Source organism: Apis mellifera, linkage group LG1 (genome assembly GCF_003254395.2).
Source record: "Apis mellifera strain DH4 linkage group LG1, Amel_HAv3.1, whole genome shotgun sequence".
Lineage (NCBI taxonomy): Eukaryota > Metazoa > Arthropoda > Insecta > Hymenoptera > Apidae > Apis > Apis mellifera.
Genome location: NC_037638.1, coordinates 15746632 through 15770211, shown reverse-complemented (window position 1 = coordinate 15770211; position 23580 = coordinate 15746632). Strand labels below are relative to the sequence as shown.

Here is a 23580-nt window from a genome sequence, read left to right as displayed (position 1 = left end):
ATATATTATATATACATCTAGTTATAATCGAACTAATACTCCATTGGTTGTGATTTACAAGTATAGCAATACAGGAGCTCGAGTCCCGCGATCTGGAGCTTCCCTCTCCGTACGAATTTATTAGATTAAACGGGCGCCCGATTGCGCGCCAAATTTTTCAATGGGGGATGTTTAACATCGACGGGGATGTTAATTTGAAAAGATCTGTCTTCTAATTTCGTCCTCTCGTTCGTTAGTTAAAAAAGTGAGTGAGCCAGCGAATTAATTTAAGATTATATATATATATATATGTATGTGTGTGTGTGTATGCATCCATTTACGTTTTTTAACCGTCGACGTTCGTTAAAAGAAAAAAAGAAAGAGAAGGTAAAACAGATACGTTCGTTATAATGTACGAAAATTAGCCTTGAAACGTACATACGACAAAATATTTTTATTTTCGGCTTTTTCATGTTAATTAAATATCCACGTTGCGAACACGGTGGCGAAATAAATCGTTAACGAGGTTATAACCCCGCCCGCCGTGTTTCAAGTTTGTTCGCCGCTGTTATAAAAAAAAAAAGAAATTTCGAAAATCTTCTTTCGACCCGTAAAAATTTTAGTTTCGAATTTCGGTCGATTCTCTCGCGATCCATTCGTTATTGGGATGTTATTCGTTAATTTGAGAATTTTCTTCTCGAGATTATCGATCGAAATTACATCGAGTAATACTCGAACAATTATAATTTTCTCATAATTTCTGCACGTATTCACGTTTGCTCATGATAATTTTTATGTACATATTTTGAGAAAAAAAAGAAATGTTTGAACGAAATGAATATTGTAGAAAAGTGATGTTTCGAATTTGAGAAAATGTAACATTAGAAATTGGGAAGAAACAACAAGATACAAACAATTTAAAGAAAAATAACAAAATTTTCTAATGGAGGAATGAAAAACAGTTATTTTTTTAAAATGTTAAATAAACAAATCCCATTTTCGAAATTGAATATTTAAACAAATTGTAAACTAAATCAAAAACTATTTATTATTTGATATCTATACATTATATTTTAACTGCATAAATTTTTGTAACATTACAAATGCGGCTTTATTTTAGTTATAAAACCAAAAATAATATGTAATGTATGCAAGTCTTAATTAATGAAATTTTCGCGTTTATTTTCTTTTTTTGAAAAAAAAAAGAAACCGTTCCGTTCATTGATAAACAAATAAATAAACAAATTATCGGTCGTATAACGAATCGAATTCACCTAGTTTTAATTTAAGACCGGGAGAGGAAACGCTCCGGTCGCGTCCCGGAAGCACGGACCATCGAGTGTTCATGTGAGCCTGCCGCTTGAGTAAATAATAAAGTGTAAATATTAAAATAAAATTGATGAACAATTCAAAACCAAATGCATTCGTGTACGAGTAGCATGTTGGGAGCGCAGTGGTGTATGAATGGTAAAAAAAAAAAAAAAAAAATCTGTCGGAACGACTGTCGATCCTCTTCTCTGACGGGGCGAGGAAAATCTTGTTAAACCAGAAGCGAAAAATCTGTGTCGATCTACCATTGGAGGAAGATGCAAGTGGAATTTCCACACGGAACCATTCTTGCGACTTTTTTAAACGTTTCACCTCTATTTCGATCTTCGTTATAATGTTTGCTCTTAATTCGAAGAGAGAGAGAGAGAGAGGAGGGGAGAGAGATAAGAGGAAAAAGAAAAAAGAAAGGAGGGGGAAATAATAAAAGGAGAGACGAGAATTTTCAACTTCGCACGAAATTCGTTACTTCTCGACCGTGTATACCACTCTGTGTATGTCATCCATGAAGATCTCCAATATCGCAAAGTGCCCTTCGCGGTGAATCACTTTAATTATTTTCAAGCCGAAAGTACCGCATATCTGATTTCCATATTTCGTATTTCACGTTTCTCGTGGATTAACCCTGCACAAATACTACCATCTATGCGGCTCTCGGCTCCAATTTCGCGACTTTTAAACTTTCGTTTCAGTTCGTGATCCTTAAACAAACACGCCAAGTGTGACAAATCTTGAGGTTGAAATTTAATTTGCTATCTCTTTCCCTCGCAATTTCTGTTTTTCACTAATAATGATTTATGCTTGTCAATCGAAAATTAAACTGAATTAAAATATGGGTATATCATTTATAACAAGCAATAATAATATTTATCATTTATTTATTTTTGCCCATCCGATATAATCTCGATCATAATCTCTATAATACCCATTTGAAATGTAGTTTAACGTTATGTATAATGTGAAATATATAATAACGAAATTGGGATTTAATCAGTTGGGATGATTCTTCTTAAATTATTATTTGATGAGCTTTTTATGTAAGCTTTCTTCAAGTTTTAATTTATTCGTCTAATTTTCGAATATAGAAGATTTTTATAAATTACATATTAAAGATTGCACTATTGATTATATTTCATTTATAGGCACAATTTTTAATGAATGAATATATTACAATTCATTGATTTATCAAAATTTTCTTATTAATGTAAGAATATATGATACGTACGTAATTTTACATAAACATATAAATATAGTATATATATACAAAATATAAACTTTCAATATTATACAGAGATCTTCTTATTAGATTTGAAAGATCAAAATTTTTACATAAATTTTCAAGAAGTTGACATTTCTCTATGTCCTTTGAGAGCTAACTTAATTCTATACATTATTGGTAAGTATTTTGTCACATTAATCCCTAATTTATAGATTACATGAAAAATCACTTCAGTTTCAATCATTGATCCATCATTTTTTTATACTTTCATAAAATTCAAACACCATTACAAGAAATCTATTTAAAACTGTTGAATACTCAATAATGTATATTCAAATCAATATTCATATCAGATAAACATTAAATCTTCAAAGAACGATATTTTTAATCTTCCTTCCATTTCTAAACTTAATTACACGATCTTTCTTTGAAAGATTAAAAACAGATAGATAAAAAGAGAAAATAAAGAAACGCACTTAGAACGATGGTTCCCTATCGAAATTCCACGCGTCTCTCGTGTGAATGAGAAATGAGAAAGAAATAAAAAATCGAAAGAACGAAAAGAAACGAAATTATATATCCATAAACACGCAGTAAAATGTAGAAATCCTTTTTTCGGATGTGATTAATCTCCTGAAAGCACCTCCATTCTCTCGAGCTCGTCTACACAGAATTATCGTACGAAAAATCAAAACTAAAGTAAATGGTTGCCAAAGCTTTTCTTGGAGGGATAAAATCAGTGTGTGCTTTATCCGCACAAAAGTTTGCGACTTTTGCGATGTTTCTACACGGTTTGTACATCCCGCCGGTAAAAATAAAACGTTCATCGAGTTCGTTTCACTTTTTTCGCGCTCCGCCTGTCCATCGCAGAGTGATCGTGACGAATTATTGTTTTGTGCCTTTAGTTATGATTCTATTTTATTTTATTTCTCTCTTTTTTTTTTTTTTATCTCCAAGTTTTAACTCCGTTTGCACTCAGAAAACGGTTTTAAAACGTTCCACTCTGCCAAATTTAAGAATAAAAATTGTACAATTTTGGATTTAATACGAGGGAGAGATATTTGCATTTCCATTTTCCGTGATATTTTACGGTGTGTTATCTTTTAAATTTTAATTTCACGGATAAAGAGTAGATTTTTTTATTTTTTTTTTATTAGAAGTACGCAAAGTAGAAATAATTTGGTTGGTTAAAAAATTTATATTTGCAATTCATTCGTAAAAAGTCATTTTAATTTAACATAATTAAATAGTAGAAGCTTATTTATTAAAGTTGTAAAGAATTTAAATTCTTGGATAGGAGACAGAAAAATTAAATTGTTTACAACTTATAAATATAACTCTTAATCGATCACAATCGATCATTTTTGTATACCATTTTCATTCAGACTTTATAATATATCTATTTAATCTTAATATTGATCCTCCAAGTACGAATCACGAATACACAATATATATTATCAAGATGTGTTATTCATCGATATATTATTACGATTATTTCCTTACTGTTCACATTACAACGCGTGTATCTCTACAACGAATACGTTTCCCTCCAAAAATTTCTCCCCGCGTATCAAGATTAATTTACAACCCATAATAAACGACATTCCGAGTGCAAAACGGTGAGCGTCGATTCGTTTATATCCTATATAAACGAATTCGAGGGCTGGCCAGGATTCAATGCGGCCCACGTATTACCCAGGTATTTGAAAATCCGCACGCGTGTAATAATCGCGACAACGAGACAATAGAACGTAATCCCCCTTCAGGGAGCAGCGCGGTATTCGCCCCGCCATTATTAATAATCTGATTTGAATAATCTCGTCCCATGAAAAGCAATCTTATCGTGTCTCGTTATCGTTTTCAAAAACTATGCTTTGATAAATATTACATTACATCGTCACCCTCGTTCATAGGGTATCGAAATCGGTTATCGAAACACAGGAGATGAGGGGCATGAAAAGGACATTTTTAAAACACCATTTTACTTGCTAATTGCTAACATTAAGAAAGGTTAATAAATGTAACGAGATATTGTTAATCTCTCTCTACATTTGCGTGTCTTATTTTTTTTTTTTTTTGTATTTTGTCTGTTTTACGAATTGATTGATATTTATGAAAGGTGTAATATTATTATAATTATTAGGTATTATTGTATCATAAAATATTTATTTTGTCGTCATGATGTATAATTATGTTATCACCAATATAACATTCTTTTTAACAAATTTTTGAATCAGTCTAAAAATTGGCTTTTTTATTTTTGATATAGAGAGAGTATAAATATTTTTCTATTAGTTTCTATAGATTTAGCTATATTAAAAGATTTTACAATTGATTTTATTAAATTTCTTTCTTATTATTTCGTTTATTACATTCTAATTCACGATTCTTCTTTTTAAATTGAATATTTGAAACTGAATAAAAAATAAGCATATTGAGAATCTTAATCAAGTTTCGAAAAATATACTAAAAATAATGCTTCTTTTATAACAATTCACAAGATTCCTTTCATAAATTTGGCAGGCAAATTGAAAGCCTAACCATTAAGCTCGTATCAAGAGATATAATTCATACTCTTGAACAAATATCGGTTCAGATATCCAACAAGAAAGAGGAGAATTTTATTAACGAAACACGTTCCTTTCGTGCCCTTAATAAATCCAAAACTCGAGCGTCTAATCGGCTGTGGCAAGAGATTTTAACAGGATTTTACTCGTGCAATTTTATCCGAGCTCGAGAGCCAGCATTTACTTTTCCACGTTGCACGCGACGCATATTGCAGTGAACATCGGCGACAAATCGGCCGCCGGAATTATTATTGGACCCCTTCGTTCACCCGCCTCGTTCCAACGATCGGTGTCGCGTGTTGGCCGACCAACGCGCCCGCTTTTCTTTTGTGTCGAGGAAATAAAGGGAAGCCGACATCATTATGTGCGTGTCGAACTCGTGCCCGGCGAACTCGAAAGTTCGCTCGAATATCCTCTTTTGTTGTGTGGCCCTGCTAGAATTTCACTTAAGGAATAATATTTCCGCGAACACGCGGATCCCGTTTGTTGAAATTCACTCGCCCCTTTTCGAGCTCGTGCATTACGCGAAAGTTTCAGCAACGCCGGATTGTTTCACGCCTGGGAAACGAGTGACGAAATGCGCGGTATCCTCGGAGAATGAAACGGGGATATTTGGGATCGGGGATTACGTGCAGGGAGTAAATTCATTGTTCACAACAATTTTTGTAAGTCGAACAATGGTGTTGCAGGAATGTGTGGATCTTTCTCTTCGTGAAAAAAAAAAAAAAGAAAAATGTTAAAATAGGTTACTTTCTTTTGAGATATTTATAGAAATTCTGATTATAATGTTAAAATGCTTCCACTAGAATTGCTTTCAATTAGTTGATTAGTTAATTGATTGGAAACAAAGAAACATATGGATAAATTATGTTCAATTATTTATTATCCAATGAAAAAGGGAAAGAATCGAATATATAGTTTCAAAATTTGAAAAATTTTGCAAAAATTAAAATACAAAGGAGCTGGAGAAAATATAATGTTAGGATATTTTAAATGAATGTTTCGTCGATCGATACAGGATTTTGCAAGATCTTCTATCTTCGATAAATAATATTTGCTCGTGATTTAAATATGAAAGGAATAATATTTTCAAATAATAGAATTATCTATAATTCAACTAAAATTACCATAAACGAATCTATCTCCCTCCAGATCTTCAATTTTTCATTACATCTGAACTTGAAATCATTTCGTATCCGTGTAATATATTTTTACTTTGTTTCTCCATAACTCGAAAAACTTTCCATCATCGTTTGCCCTCTTTCTAATCAAATTTTTCGATACCTTTTTCGCTGTTCACCCGAGAATTAATTCGTCGAGATTTCATTTCGTCTTCTTTAATCTCATCGAAATTTCATTCGATCGGCGATTACTTTCACGTTCACGATTAACGAACGTGCAAGATTAACGGGAGAGGAAAATTTTTTAAGCGCCAATCCCAATATTTATGCACGACCAACTCGAACCGCTCTGTTGGGTTTACTCTCCTTGGATATTCAATGATTTTCTTCCATAAAACTGCTAAAATTCGTTTCTTTTCCTTTTTCCTTGAGATCTATTTTTATACATCATTTTTGTACACGCGTAACGTTGAAAAAAAAGAGAGAGAGGAACAGGATAGAAAGGGAAACAGAAAGAAAGGGAAGCGGGAAAATGAAGTCGAAATATGCATAGAGATGACCGGTGCCGGGTTCAATGAAAAATACATGAGCGCTCCCCCGAGGAAACTTCGTTATCGAGGTAAGTTGTAAAATCCACGCGAGCCGAGTGCTCGCTAATGTCTCTGATTAATGTTTTATGCATAGCGTGGCCACTTTCCTTTTCTTTTCTTTTTTTCTTTTTCGCCTAGCTTTCCAGTTTGGAAATCAATCTTCTCGTCTCGTTGGACGATTGAAAACTACCCAATTTATATTTAACTTCTCCACTTCTCGACAAATCTCCAAATTCATATAATAGTCCTCTCTATCCTTCTTGGAAAAAATGACGAAGAAAAGAGAGGAAGAAAAAAAGTACACGCGTGGCATTGCTGCATGAAGAAAAGCAATTACAATTACGCTCCCTCGAGTTTCTGCGAAAGATAATTGCAAATCTCGAGCTCGGTTGGAAACAAACGCCAATCCAATTCGTCGCGAAGGGTCCCTACGAAACCCTAAAGAAACGAGCGGCTATTTCTAACCGTTTTAATAGTTCTCGAGAAAACTTGGCTCGTGCTTTTTCGCAGAGAGCCAACAACTCGTGATAAGAAACACGGTTCTCGAGGCTCGTGCCCCTCGAAAGACCCCCCGTTTGCCTCAAATTAACCCGGTCCAATCTCCTTCGAGCACGGATTTCGATCTCGAACACACCATTTCCAACCAAGCCATCGTCCGACGCAAGTGGAATTACGTGCAAAGAGGTTTCGGTCCGCCTCCACGCGACCACCGATCACCTGCGAGCGAACGTGCAAATCGCGATACGCGAAAAAAGAAAAAGAAAAGAAGAAAAAGAAAGAAGGAGCAACGAGTTTTCTTTGCCCCCGTTTTCCCCGCATTTGCGGTTTCCCTAATGAAACTTTCTCCCTTCGAGATCTAGATAGGTGCGAAGCTGCTCTTTCATTTTCGTTCCCGGCGTCGGCCATTGTTTTAATGCCCATTGAAACCGCCTCGGGGGTTTGTGGCCACGATCTCGATGGCTCCTTTTCAATAATTCAATGACCAACCTTTCCTTTCTTCCCCCCCCTCTCCCCTGTTCATTATTTGTATTTTTCCAAAGCACAGCTGGGATGTGATCGCGGGTTGGGCGTGAAATTTTAAATCGTTTTCTTAATTTGCGAATGGTACACGGTCAATCGAGAAAATTTATTATTTTTTTTCTCCCTCGTTGTGTGTGGAAGAGAAGTATAATATAATTTTTAATTCGGTAAAACGATTATTTCTGTTTTTGTTTAACGGAGAAGAAAATTATATATCAAGAATTTCAATTTTGTGTCAAGATTTGCACGGAAATTCTAAATGCAATCTATCTCTAGTCAATTTTAAGTTTGAAGAATTATTTATAATATATTTATTATATATTTATGATATATTTTGTTGAACTTATGTTATTTAATGATAGAATTAAGTTAAAAATTTTCGATTAATTGTAATTCGATCTTTTTATTGGATTAATAAAAATTAATTAATAAGATATTTGGATAAAATAAGAATTGCTTTTAATTAAATTCAATATTCAATTCTCGTCTATAGCCATGATTCCGATTTCCTTTTCAATACAATTCTGTAGTTCAATGATCAACCATTTCTTTTTTCTATTGTATTTTTTCCAAGTAATTGGAATGTCACGAACAGATATGATTTTTTTGAAATTATTTTCTTAATACCTAACATGCAACTTTGATAAATAAAACGACTGGCAAAAAAGTTTTTCATTTCACAGCAATGCTCAATTATACACTGGAAAAATCAATAATTGAAAGGAATGAATAATTTGACTGGCATTGGTTTATTATGTTTTTTTTTTTTTTTAATTCAATATCAAAAAATTCTTCAACCTTTTTTTTTTTGTATTCATTGAAAAACTTTTTAAAGGGCAAAATTTCTAAAGATGATCAAGTAAAGTTTTAACACTTTGAACGCTATTTTAATTAATAAAAAGAATAGTTGATCGATATTTTAATAAAGAATAGAATATTCTTTTAAAAAGATATTAAAAATCTATCATTTTTTTATTTGAAAAAAACCCAATTATATAAATAAGTAATAAGAAAAAGAGAACTGCTTTCAGTTAAATTCTATACAACCCGTCACGATCGATGGTTTCTTTTCAATTATAATTCAATAAACCTTTTCTTCTTCTTTTTTTTATTATATTTATTCTTTTCGAAATAATTCAAGTATAATAAACAAGTATAACTTTCTTAATGTAACTCTTCATTATTATGAGCTGAAAATTTAATAGTTTCTTTTTTTATGACGAAAGAAATATAGAAAACAATTAAAACAATTATTTCCATTTTGCTTAATAGAAAAATAAAATAAAAAAATTGTTCTCCAACATTTTCTATTCATCTTAAAAATGATAATTCAGATTTTGCTTATATAATAATAACAAATCTCAAAATTAATTCTTCATCAACCTTTCAGATTTCTGCAAAAATACAACTTTAACTCTCGATAATTCGCTCTAAGAATCTTCGATTTTCTCATTCGAAAAAGAGGCTGCTTCTAAATTTTATATGAATTGTATACAATATTAATTATTATTCGAAGTGACAGATCTACATATGCAGATCCAGAAATTATTCTTGGAATAATTAATAATCGGTAAGCGTTTCGAAAACAGACAATAAATCATTGCGGATTCACGATCATCTATTATTGTACGATTTTACCGTAGCCAAGGACAATTTCATGATACCATTTATGATATAACGATTAAAGAGAGAGAGAGAGAGAGAAAAAATGCGATTCCAACTCGATGGGTAGAGCCTATACATATATGCATAAATATTACGTAAAATACAAGTTTAAAAGGAGTACGCAGGAGGTTGTTTGGAAACCGTGGCAACAGGGCAGTAAATTACCGATACAATAGTGAATTACAGCATGAAAGTAGCGATAAACTGGAGTTTATCTGGATACCGACCTCGCGCGGAGCCAGCGACGTTAAGTGCACAAGAATTGATCGGTCCTTGATACCGGTTTTTATTAAATTTTTTCGACGCAATTCACGAGACGATCTCTCGCCTCAAATTCGATAAACTGACCTTTTTTAATTTCTATAAAAAAAATTATCCCGTTAAATTCTCACCCATGCATTTTCGAAATATTCATACATTTTCAATCTAAAATTTTAACTCGAATCCTTTACATGTATCTTGAAAACGCGAATGAACAGTACGAACGATCGTCGAAACTGATTCTACGCTCGTAAATCGTTGCGGCGTAGACCTGGAAACTATGAAACGTTTCGAATCGAATTAGGTAGAGGCGAGCACTATTATTAAATACTTTGAATTCATGGGGGTTGAACCGACATGTTCGGTCGAAAATTATGCTGCCTCGAGTCGGCCTGCAACACTCACAATCAAACAGCAGTTTCCATTTCGATCGCTTGTGCCCGTGACAGATTCAGCCGTGGAATAGTTGTTCACCGTTTCGTTTCTCGGTGTCCTTGGCCGGGCTCATTAATCATTCCCAATGAAGTTCCAGTTTACGCGAGAGTTAAAATTCTTCGCGAATATTCCCGGCACGTAAATGAGAAATAGTCTTCTTTCTCTTTTTTTTTTATCGTACCGTACGTTGGAAAATCAATATTGCGATTTCTGGTTGGGGGATCAACGTAGAAGAGGAAATTGCGTGGGCGTGGATACGTTGGGGATAAATTGACGACAATGACAATCTTTATTTCCGTAATTGTTAGTGGGGTACATGCTGCGTACAATTGGTACGTGATATTTCTTTTTTTTTCTTTTCTTTTTCCTTTTTTGTTTTTTTCGTACAGAATAATTTACACGTGCCGTAGTCTCCGTTAAAATTATGCGAGTTTCATAAATCATTCAGATAAGGGAGATTGCATAGAGAGTTAAAGTTTAGCAAATGAAATAACGATAATTTTCTTGACTATAATTGACTCTGTTTTCTAGATCAAATCTAAAAGTGATATAAATATTAATATATATCTGTTCTCTGAAAAATTCTGAAATTATTTGATATAATTTTAAGAACTTTGGAATTGTTTTTTAAATCTTTAAAATAATAAGCCGCGAATTTTTATGCATTCGAAAAACGCGTAAAAGATATTCGATTAAATACGTAGAAAATATAATCATGTAAAATACGTACAAAATTATGTAGTTTATATCTATTAAATTAATATATAATTATACATAAATTATATATCTTTTATTTGAAAAAATTCGTAAATTAAAAAAAAAGAATCATTCTACAAAACGTGTTTAGAATAAGTAGAATATACATTTTAGAATTTGTCGCGACTGTATCATTTTCTGAATTACATATATACGTTAACAATATATCATTCGATGCATCTAATTCATGTATATATAAAATCTACGTGAAAACAACAAAAAAAAAATATATATATATATACATTTGCATAAAAATTCACAGCTAATAAGAATACAGGTAAAAATCTACCTTTTCAAATTGCAATCTCAATTAATTCGCTTTTAAATTCCCGACGAAATGGTAACGTTCATAAAAGCGTGCTACCATATAGCTTAATGCGCATACCATATTCGTACAAACATCACCCACCCTATATTTGCTTTTTTATACGAAAAAACTCAGATATTCGCTAGACACTCGAGAAAAATGTCATCCGCATACTATGTCGTAAATTCCAGAATCGACACGTTTTTGATCCTTTTCGTTGGCTTTCATCGCGCGACGCGCCGTTTTTTGCGATACCACTTTGCATGAATTTCGACTGCACGCCACGCGTATCGTGGACGGAGAGTTTGTTTAAAAAGTTAATATATACATGGATCTCCATCTAGTGAAAGTGGAATGAACGATTTGACGGAGAAGGAGAATAATATTCATCGAGATCGCGTTTCTGATTAATTTCAATTAAAGCAACGAGGGGAGAAGGTGACACGGATAGGAAATATAATATTCATAGAAAGCGCACATGAGCACTGTCGATGAAGCTTGGCTTGACACGCGCCAAGATTGTTCTCCTCTTCTCTTATCGCGAGAGAGAAATTATTTATCGAGAATTCGCGCAAACGAGAAACGGCGTACTGCATCAATCCTCGATATTACGTAAACGGGTTTTAATTTGTGGCTAATGAAAAAGAAACGGGTGAAATATCGCTTTTCAACGAGTGTTTCAGATCAGTGTGAAAAGTGTTGTAGAAATTTTGAGATAAATTTTTACAAAAAAAAGAAAAAGGTGTTATCCTTCTCGATGACTCTTTAAAATATTTTTTTAATATTTTTATCAAGATTAATCGATGTTAATTCTAAGTTTAATTTCGTCTAAAATCTAAAATTTAAAACTGTTGTGACTCAATGATTTGCATCAAGTTTTCTTTCCTTTAATTTATCCTGTTGAAGAAACATTTTTATTAACTTTTTAACGAACGACAATTTAAGTAAAAATCCTTTACAAATCTTCACTTACTTATTCAGAAATGATATTGTTTAATAAATAATTATCTGAAACTTTAAACAAATATAGGAACGAGGAAAAGAGACATTTATTTCATTAAAAATATTAATCAGATTGTAAAAGAAAGTGGGAAAGGAAAAGTATCATCGTTCCGAGTCTTCAAAGATCAAAATGTGATTCGACTTAAGGAGGTTCTAATTACTGGTTCTCTTTCTCTTTCTCCAAAGTAATGTCGTTTTGATAATGAAAATCCATTCGACGATGGAAAGGCGAGGAGTGTTCCGTCAAGGACTTCATTTTTATCCGTAGAATCTCTTTCTCTCTCTCTCTCTCTCTTCCATCACTTTCTCTTTCCGTCTCCTCCGTCCAACTAGCTTCAGTCGAACAGACGCACAGCCACGGAGACAATATCATACGTCGGGAAAATCGAAGAATGGGAAGCAACAAACGTATCTATATATATATATATATATATATACATATATATATACACATACACACACATATATATATATATATATATGTTCATGTCAAGGTGCCCCAATTTGCGTACGAATACGTGGAAAAAGCTCGGCTGTGATTTACAATACGGCGCCTAAGTATAGTACCCGGCATTGTTGGGAAAGAAATACTTTGTGTAAAAAAAAAAAAAAAAAAAAAAGCGAACGAAACCGAGACACGAGAACGGCGGAGTGCGAAGAAAGGGGAGGAAAAAGGGGGACAGAAAGAGCGGAGGGGAGAGGAGGGGGGTGGAAGAAGAAGTAGCGGAGCAGGTAAGCTTTCACTGTGGCATTCCCGCGGCAACCAGTATAGAAACATAAACGAGGATCTGAGGATCAACCCTCTCGAAGATTTACAATCGTCTGATACCGACAAGTTCCTCCGGATCGTTCAATTTTCGCGGTCGACGCGGCGATTTCTCTATCGAAGTTTTGCTCAAAATTTTACATGTGATCCGATTTAATCGTTTACTCGGAATTAAAATTAGAGTTTGAGAACGATTTTTGACAAAAATCTATTACAAGATGTAAAGGAACTTTTTGAGTATAGAGGAATATCTTGTCAAAATCTTGTAATTTAATACAACGGTGCTAATTTTCTAAGAATTGTAGTATCTCGAAGACTTGCAATCATCAACAATTGAGTTTCCAGCAGTAATTTTTTTTATCAAAGCCCTCAAAATTTGCAGTTACGTAAAAAAAAATGGTTATTTGAATATCGTATCGAGTAGAATCGAGTATATAATTTGAGTACAAATAGTTTTTTGATAAATATAAATCAAAAATTGTTTAAAATTCTCTGTTAAAAATGGATCCACTTACGAAAAAATTATTTATAAATTAAATGTTGCGTGTGTCTCGCGCCATTAACAGCTTAAGAGCTCGGTATAAATGCCTCGCGTAAAGAAACATGAAAGAAGAATACAAAAGTTAATTGTTTCAAACAAACAAACGCATTCGTTGTTTTTGAAAAAGAAAAAAAAATGTAGAAGGAGGAAAAAGAATTCTCACGTTTTAATCACGATCAAAGGGATAACGTGCCGGTGCTAATTTCCTAGAAATTACATCAAACGAAATTCTTTTAAACCGTGTTTTTTTTTTCCCATTTATTTTATCAGCGTTCCAACTCCCGGCAATTAAAGTTTACTTCGCGATCTCCCCCCCCCCCCCTTCCTTTCTCACGATCCTCAATTTTCGTGGTTCGCCATGGTTTTTCGGGTTATTAATCGCGTCCACGGGCAAACACGGCGATATTTCGGGGCGGAAAAAAGGGGGGAGGGAGAGGGGGCGGCCAGTCAAGCAACGGCTGATAAATTTATGTCGTTAAATCTGGCAAAGCTGAATTGGTCCGCCTTTGTTGCGGCCCGCAGCCACCGGCAATAAATTCACAGATTTCGATATCGCTCCTGCTAAAAGGTTACCGACGAATTAATAACCGATCGATGTATATCGGCCTGGCTTGAGGCTCGATGAGATTCGTAATTACATCGCGCGTCACCCCCTTATTTCTCTCGAGATTTAACGACCAATCGATCGGTCATACCTTCCCTGCCCCCTCCCCCCCCCCCTCTCGCGTCCCGATTTTCTCAATGAATTGGACGCGTGTTATTTTATTCCTGGCTATAAATCTTTCCGTTTTATGCGGCGTTTTGTGCACGTGCTATTTCTCGATCCATGCCCAATCAATGGAAAACTGTTTCGAATAAAAATTTATCGATTTTCCTCGCACGCCGAGGATGATAAAAATTTCGGGAATAATCCGGCTCTTCTTCAATGGCTGGGACGAGATTGGAGAGAATCGAGATTGTATAATGGAATAATGATGGATGGAATGGAAACAATAATACTTATTATTTTTAATTGTCAATTTGCAAGAAGAAATTATTATGGCATGCAGGATCGTATGCTCTAATTTAACAACAATACAATCCATTTTGATGTATAGATATATTTTTTTATCGTCGAAAAATTATAAGAAGACACACGATTTTAAATGAACATTCTGTTCATAATAACCTGCGTTAATTCCTTTTAAATATAATTAAAAAGAAATAGAACATTAAAAATCTTTGTCTCGCTGTTAAAATAATCTAATTTAATATTTTCAAAATTTTTATCATCGCTCGTTGTGCATCCTTCGAGTTTATATTTCAAGCTTTTTTTTCATATTTAAAAGAGTATAATTATTGAACGAGGCTCTTCTAAATTTATCTACGTAATCACATTAATCACTTGCATTAATTACCCAATCGGAGATCTGTTTAAATTACAAAATTTGTAACATCGTGATTGGATCGATCGAGGTATGTACAATGTCAAGCGTTCACCGACGGAAGATTAATAACTGCCTTAACTGCAGTTTTGACGTTCAAAGACATCTTGGCAAGAAGGAAGTTTGCACAAGCTTTCGGCTTCGGAAACAGATACTCAAAGTCCACTTCTCGGGGACTTTGTCACTTGTAGTTGTTGTAAGTACACGAAGGTGTACTTTGCAAATTAAATGCAACAATTTCAATCGTTTACAAGGATTATTCCAGTCACGCGCTTTCGTGTTGCAACATTGAGCATGCCTTATTTATATTGTTTAATTGCATCGCAGAAGCGTCGCGCGCAAGTAGAATGAGCTCGTCATAGATCAGACACGCGCTATTAGATTATACAAATCCATCCCCCTGTTTCTTTGAGAATTTCTTTAAGATATCGATAATTTTGGGCAACGATTATAAGAAATATTTATACATATATTTCTGTTTCAGTTTTATAATATCGAATGAATTTTGTGTAATCATTATTACATAAAACTTTTTTTAGTCAAATATGACAAATGGTGTATTTTAAAAAGTTTAAAAAAACTTTTATATTTTTATATTCTTTTATTTTAAATTATAAGTATGGTGAAATAATTTAAAATAATGTGATATTATAATATAGTTTCTTTTTCTATTGTATTGAATCTTCACCATTATGATTATCTTGTTCTATGACTTTTTATCATTTTTGGAGAATATAAATGTTTATTATACTTTAGTAAAGATCCATTTATTTTAATTTATTTTGTATTTAAAAAATTCAAATATATTTATTTTGATATTTTTTTAGACAATTTTTCATTAAGAGAATTTTGCAATTTACGAAACAAGTAAACATTAAAGTCTGATAAATATGATGGAATAATGATAAATGGGATATCCTGAACTAAACTCCAATAATTTTGTCACGATATTGAAGATGAATGTGGTCATATATTATCGTTGTAAAAAAACATTTTCTATTCTAGATATGAATGACGCTTTCAATTGATCTAATTAAGTATTTTTTTTTTTTTTGCTATTAATCGTGCTAATAGATGGTAAAAAAAATTCATAACAAAACGCTCCTATGTAATTCGTCGACACAAATATTTTCAGAATTTTTTTGCTACCTTTTTTCATTTCATCTGAATACTATTAACTATTTAATATTTTCTATATTTTTTTAAATATCGTACATCAATATTGCATTATATAAGAAAAATATGTAAAAAATTATTTATTTATATAAATTATTTCCTCTGAAAATTCGTGAACAAAATATTTTTAGATGAATACGATTATACGATCGAAAGCAACGTCTCTAACATTCTATAAATGATCGCAATAGCGTATATAAAGTTTTCATTAAATTGCGGAAAGAATGAAACTGGCACTTTTGCCTTTATCTAAAATTAGATAAATCTTTATAAATCTCGTGAAGCGGTGGCCAAGAGAAAAGGAGATAAAAATAAGAAATGAGCAACGGAAACAGACCGATACATCGAATCGTCCCGCTATACGTCATGTGGAGTTCTTTTCACGGATATTGTATCGATCTTTCGAACGATATCCGATCATTTGGTGGATTTTGATTACATCATCAGAGAATCGTAGAATTTACGGCAATTTAGACCCTAACTTTGCAACTACGTACTACGATCTACGAATTAATGAATACAATAATGACATCGCGATGGGGACGATATGGATGATATCTATCAATTATATCGTAAAAAGAACATAAAATTTTCTTTTTTATACCCGTCCTATTTTTACCAACCACTTTGAATAAAAACAGGACGATCGAAACTATCAATGGATACAAGAAAAACAGTATATTTCTATGCTTTATGCGTCTATATTTTATCGAACTGTCGGAAAAATAATGCCAACTTTTGATCCTGATAAGATACAAAATATTTCGAAAGGCAGATGTACGTATAAAAAACGTATAAATTAATTTTAATAAAAGTATTATTTTTCTTATTATTATAAATATTATTATGATATATTAAAGAGTTGATCGTTTCATTGATTTATTATTTTTCGAATTAATATTTGCGTTTTATTATTTTATCGTTATGATAATTAAGTTTGTTAATTTTTCGATGCGCTGTGATTTTGTAATTTCTAAACTTCTTCGTATTTTATGCGTATTTTTAAGCCTTCGTGTCCTTTTACTACGTCATTAGCACGGTATGTGTATGGAAGGGGGAAAGAAGTTTCTTGCTGCGTGCGAGTGAAGCGGCGGTCACCACAGAAATTTCCGGAACATTCTGCGGTTTGATATTCTTTTTCTCTTTTTTTTTTTTTATGACCAGTTACATAGTTAGTTCGAACAAGTTGGGATATTCCGAGTTCATAGCAGAATCATTGTTATCGCAGGACATAATTTTAAAGAAATTGAAAATTGAATTAGGGATCACGTATCATTTAAATTAATTAACACTCGAAAAAAATATTATATTCCATCTCTCAAAAATAACTTTTCTCTGAAAATCACAAAAAAAGAATCAGAATCTTATTTAAATGAGTAATACAATTAAAGATCGTTGTAATTTTTGGTTTGCTTAAATTTTAATGATTATTATAAATTTCGAAATAATTAATATGAGTGTTTAAATGCATTTGTCAAATTTAATCAAATAAATACAATATAAATTATCTGCAAACGTGCAGAAAAAAATAACTCACCAATAATTTTATATATAATTCGAAATATATAGAATGCGAAAGATAATGAAGACACGTTTAGAGAATCGATTCCAGAGATAAAGGCAAAAAATCGATATACAAAAAATGTGGGTTGAGGCTCGTTTATGAAATTACATGCAATTTAAATTTTCATTTTAACTTCGTCCAACAGAAATTTAAATATTGCTTGTAATTTGTAACGAATGAAGCCTCGACTTTATTTCTGGCCAACCAACTTTTATACCTTTATAGAATTGGCCCCCTCATGAATATAATTAACATCCTATACATATACATGGATACATTATAATAAATTGATTTATTTTTACCCTCGAAAAACTCGCCAATACCCCCCCTTATTTTAATACGAACGAAAACTAATTAAATTCGAATCGCATTATATCATTATAATCAATGATTAAATAATCCCTTGATCATCGATCGAAAAAAGGTTAATAGAATAATGGTGGGAGAGGTAAATATTCAGGTGGTGGACTTCACGATAATGATGCTAAAGAAAAAAGGAGAAGGCTTCTCAAGTTCCTGTAATGATCCTGGATCTTATCTGGATATCGATGCTCGTGAACATCTTCCTCTGGACGATATTTCTATTATATATTCTCGAGAGGTACTCGCCCTTTAGCTACCGGAACAATCGGGCAAAGTATCGGAACGATCAATTCAGCTCGTTGAAGGATTTCATCTGGTTCACATTCACTCACCTCCACGTTCCAAGGGGGATATATCCCGAAACATTTGTCGAGTAAATTGGTGATGGCATCCTGTTCGATTTTCGTAATCGTCGCTGCTTACACGGCCAATCTGGCGGTCGATAGAACGTTAAAAGTTGGGTTAAAAAGAAACATCGAATCTAAGAAAGCTTCACGAGATTCGGTATTCCATCTAATTCTTCGAACACGTTCAAATACTTTTCACGTGTGAAAGAAATCGAAGGATTTTTTAAGAAATCTGTAGTATGAAAAAAAAAATTGGAACTAGAGGAAAGATTTTTCGAATATTATTTGTTTAATAAGCTTCCAAATATATCTACTTTCTTAAGTTATGATTTTAAAATATTCGTATCATCCATGAATGTAAAATGAAATATGATTATCTTAAGAATATAACGATTAATATAATCCATAAAAGAAAATTTCAAATGTTGATTCTAATATTTCTTAACTCTTTTTAATTTTCATTTTCCTAATTTTTATAACATGTAATATATAATCCTGATATTTATCTCTTATGCACAATCAATAGAATGTTTAAAATAATTTAAGTGTGTAAAATTCTTTGCTTAAAAAAAAAAAGATAAATAATTCTCTATCTTTCAACGAATTTTATAAATCCTAGAAAATCTACGATTAACGAATCGATTCTTTTACAGAAATAAAACCGAAGGAAAATTGCAAAGATAAGTGAAAAATTGTTTCCCGGGAACAAGTGGAAACGAATGGCGCTAAATGAGGGAATACACCGGAATGAAAGAGATCCGATTACGTCGTGTGGGATTATCCGTTGGAGAACAAATTCGCGGCCATGTATTCGCTCGATGATGGATGTATGGATTTCTTCCGAACAGGGAACAAGCGGCGAAGATGGTCCGGAAAGCGAATCTCACTTACGAGTTCGCTTTCATAAAATATCTGATTTCGAGCAAAGTTTGGAGCAAGAGTTTCAGTCAAGAAATCGTTCGATTTTTCAGTCCAACAAGCGATTCCTCCATTGAAGAGGAATTCAAAATTACATCGTTCCAATGTAATTTTACTGCGATCGAATGATCGATGATCTGGTAATCGTAAAATTTTTTTTATTTCTACGAGTTGTAAGAGTAGAAATATATGTAGAGGGGAAGCTTGGCGTGGAACTTGAATCTCATCAGAATGCTGGAACGAAAGTGGAGAGAAAATTTAAGGGATGATTCTAGAGATTAAAATAAATAGCAAAATGTAGCGTTGAAAGGTTTATTTTTCAGGTTATAAGCAATTTAATTTTTCATCAGTTGAAGGGAAATGGAGAGAAAGCGTGGCAAGAGATAATGCCACTTCACTCTCACCACTGACTTATTTCATCTAGATGTTTTTTAAATTGCTTATAACTTGCAAAAGATAAACTTTAAACGGATATTTTCTTCTTCTTTTTATAGAACTTTTCTTTGATCTTTAGAATCATCTTTTAAATTTTTTCTATTCGAATATCTTATGTTACTGTTATACAAGATAATAAATAATCAAATTTAAAATAGTATTAAGAATGAAAATATAATATAAATATTTCTCCTTTTTGTAGACGCAAATCTAAAGAACTTGAACTTGTTTAATTGCTAAAAATATAGTTTCCTTTTACAACAATATATGGAACTTCCAATCGCTTTGTCTTCCCATATAATGAAAATGTTTATTATTCAAAATTTGTACATATAAAAAGGAAGAATATTAGAAATTATCACATAAATAAATCTGGAAAAAATTGATCCAATTTTGTTAATTCTAGTCGAACGAAAAACTTGCAACACCTCGTCTTTTGAAGAATAAATTCATCATTATAAAAGATATCTACTTAATCTTTCTTTCAATTTTTATTTAAATCTCTCTTGCACTCGAAAACTTGGAAATCTCCAACGTAATTCCAAGATTCTTAATTCTTCCCTCGAGATTCAAGTTACCAAGATTCGAATTATAATCGAATAATCTTAAAATAATAATTGGAATGATTGTCATTAATTTGCCCGATTAATGTTTAATCAAAGGATTACTCGGCTGCGAATTGAAGGGAGATTAAGAAAGAAGAAAATCCTTTGAAAGCAAATTGCCTCTCCCCTCGACAAAGATTTTAACATTGGGTTTTCGTTGGTATATTTCTCGCTGAATTGATACTTGTTCTTCGACATTGCTGATACTTTTATCGATTGAATCGAAAAATAAAAAAAAGTACTTTTCGTGGGATTGAGTTTTCGCAAAATTAAATAATAATATGAATAAAACATTTAAGTGAAGAAGAAAAAAGAAAGATATTCCTGTTTCGATAACGAGATGTATTTTCAGGCTTTTCATTTTTCGCATACATATGCGAATATAAACAAGTATTTTTACAAAACAATGTAAATACACAAGGAAAATACAAAGGGAAGATGTAAATGTTAATTAAAACAAAATCGTTGTTTCTTTTTTCCTTTTACTTCCAATTCGCTCATCATCGATTTCACGTTGCAACATAGAAATAAGGAATATAAATTCCACGATTCTCCATTAACTAATATCCTTATTATTTCTTCTTACCGATCTTGAAATATTAATCGAATAAAACTTGATATTGAAAACAGATCGATAACGTGTACTAAAAAAAGCTAAAAAAAATATTCGAAAGTCAAAAATTGTTCGTAGAAATGATTCAGGGAAAAATCGTTTTTAGAAAGGTGTCCATTCCGCATCCGTGGTCACGATTCCAAGTCACGAGGATATCGATATCGCATTAAAATACAACTTACAACGGTCACGTGCACACGTGACAAAAGAAAGTTAACGATCGACCGGTCAATTATGAGATAACACGAGTTTGTGACACGCGACGCGCGACATGCAAATTCTTCCCGATGGCTCGCCATCGTTGTACGCGCCAATTACTTTCGAGAGGAGTGAGCAGAGTGATCAGAGAATTTTGACGGGGGAGGGGAAAAAGAGAAAAAAAGTAACGAAATGGGGGGAGGAAAAAAAAAGAGAGAAAGAAAGAAAGAAGAGACAAACTTGCGTTGATACGAGGAATTGATTAGGTCATCCCCGCGGCAACGAATGGGCAAACACAAATGAAACAGAGAGAAAGCTGGCTTTCGGTTTCGAGACCGCCCTCAGTCGCTTGACTAATTTCCGCACGCGATATCCTGACCTCGAGACGCGTCGAGTGTACGATCGAAACCAGCTGGAGCACCGACTAATTACTTGTCGTCGGAAGATTAGCCGCAATTTTCGACGTTTCTCCCTTTCTCCTCCTTCATCGATTAAGAAAAATCGTTTTCTTCGGAAGGAGAATGTTGACGGAGAAGTTGAAGTGAGGAGGGGGAAAGAAGAAAGAATTATGTTATAGAATCGAAGTGAAAAATCGAAGTTCGTTCGAAATGAGATTTGTGGAATTTACAATTGCTACCTGTTGGTTGCTCGGATTATGCGGGAGATTTGTAATAATTTATGGGCAAAGGAGCGTCGCGAGCAATCGTGAATCGGGGAAAACTAGATCCGTTAATATATGTAAGTGAGTAAATCGTTTTGATTTTTTAATCTCTCTGCTTCAAATTTCTTAATAGAATTGTCGATTATGAGAATTCATCAAGAGAGAAATTCATTCAAATTAGCGAATACTAGAAGGTAATATTAGATATTAAATAATTTGAAAGAAATATTTTTATAATTATTAAAAACAAATATGAATGTTTTCATTATATGAAAATTCTTCTCATACTTGTGAATTATTAGATAATTAATAAACGAAATCTTTCTAAATTTTTTAGATAAATTAACACGTGACTAAATCATTATTCGAATAATCGGCTAAAATCGTGTAACCTAATCCTCCTTTTCATTATTTTCATTACCAGTCATCATTAACGACGAGGCGAACAAAGTGGCCAACCAGAGCATAACAACCGCCTTGGAAACAATCAAAGAAAATTACCCTAATCACCTGGGCAACGTGTGGAGCGTGCAGGTGAACGAATCTGACATAAACAACACCCTCGATCGCGTCTGCAATAATTGGGATTCAGCGGTGGAGAAAGGAGGGGCCGAGGTCCCGGATCTAGTGATAGACACAACGACAGCTGGGTTGGCGGCCAAGATATCTAACTCGTTCACAGCTGCCTTAGGAATTCCCACGTTGTCGGCGCAATACGGCCAAGTAGGGGATCTTCAATACTGGAGGAAACTGAGCTTGGATCAACAAGATTACCTGATTCAAGTGATGCCTCCGACAGACTTGATACCTGAGGTAATCAGGCAATTATCCATCCAGCTGAACATCACCAACGCGGCCATTCTTTACGACTACAATTTCGTGATGGATCATAAATATAAAAGTCTCTTGTTAAACGTGCCCACCCGCCACGTGATCAACGAAACGTCCCAGCAGATAATAGAGATGAAAAGGCAATTGCTCCGGCTACGGGACTTGGATATCGTGAATTATTTCATCCTTGGGAACGAGAATACGATCAGCATAGCTCTCGAGGCTGCGGACGCGTTGAATTTCACCGACAAGAAGTACGGCTGGTTCCTGTTAACCCCCGATATTAACATTTGGCCGAGATGCGAGTGCAGAGATATAAGCGTCCTCTTCATGAAACCAGAGTTCGACAGGAGGAACAACTCGGACTCGGTGGAATTTTCATTGCCGAAACCGATCCTGTTATCTGCCTTCTATTACGATATGATTCGATTGGCCGTCCTGGCCATGAAATCGGCCCTGGACGATGGGGAATGGCCTATGGAGCCGAGGCACATCACGTGCGACGAGTACAACAACACCAACACGCCGGAGAGGAAGTTGAATTTTTTCGGCAAGTTAAAAGACGCTTACAAAAACATGACGCCAACGTACGCCGGTATTAAATGGGGATCGAGGAACGGGGAGCATCAAGCCAAATTCGTGATGTCTGTCCACTTGGTGACCATAAAGGATGGGGTTGTTTCGAACACCGTCGACAGTGGATCTTGGAACGCAAGCATTTCTTCACCGTTACAGGTAAATTATAGAAATATTCGATTAATATTTGATCTTTATCGATGAATGATTCCTTTTCAACATCTACCATCCCTCTTTCTTTTCTTTCTCTAATTTTTCTAATCCCTTTTTAAGCTTTCCTGCATCTATTTCTTAAAAAAAAAAGAAAAAAAATA

At 33.4% G+C, this 23580-nt stretch overlaps 1 protein-coding gene across 2 annotated transcripts in view; it reads left to right on the top strand.

The window, feature by feature from the left end:
• Window positions 1-23580, top strand: part of LOC412949 (ionotropic receptor 25a) — a 69051-nt gene that overhangs the window by 41906 nt on the left and 3565 nt on the right. Inside the window, exons 1-3 of one of the 2 annotated variants that reach the window (XM_026446210.1) lie at window positions 10001-10495; window positions 19083-21936; window positions 22284-23425. In XM_026446210.1, coding sequence (XP_026301995.1) covers window positions 21807-21936; window positions 22284-23425 — 1272 coding nt within the window. In that variant the 5' untranslated portion in view covers window positions 10001-10495; window positions 19083-21806. Of the gene's footprint in view, window positions 1-10000; window positions 10496-19082; window positions 21937-22283; window positions 23426-23580 lie in introns of those variants that run through there. The other variant, XM_026446208.1, reaches the window with a different exon arrangement.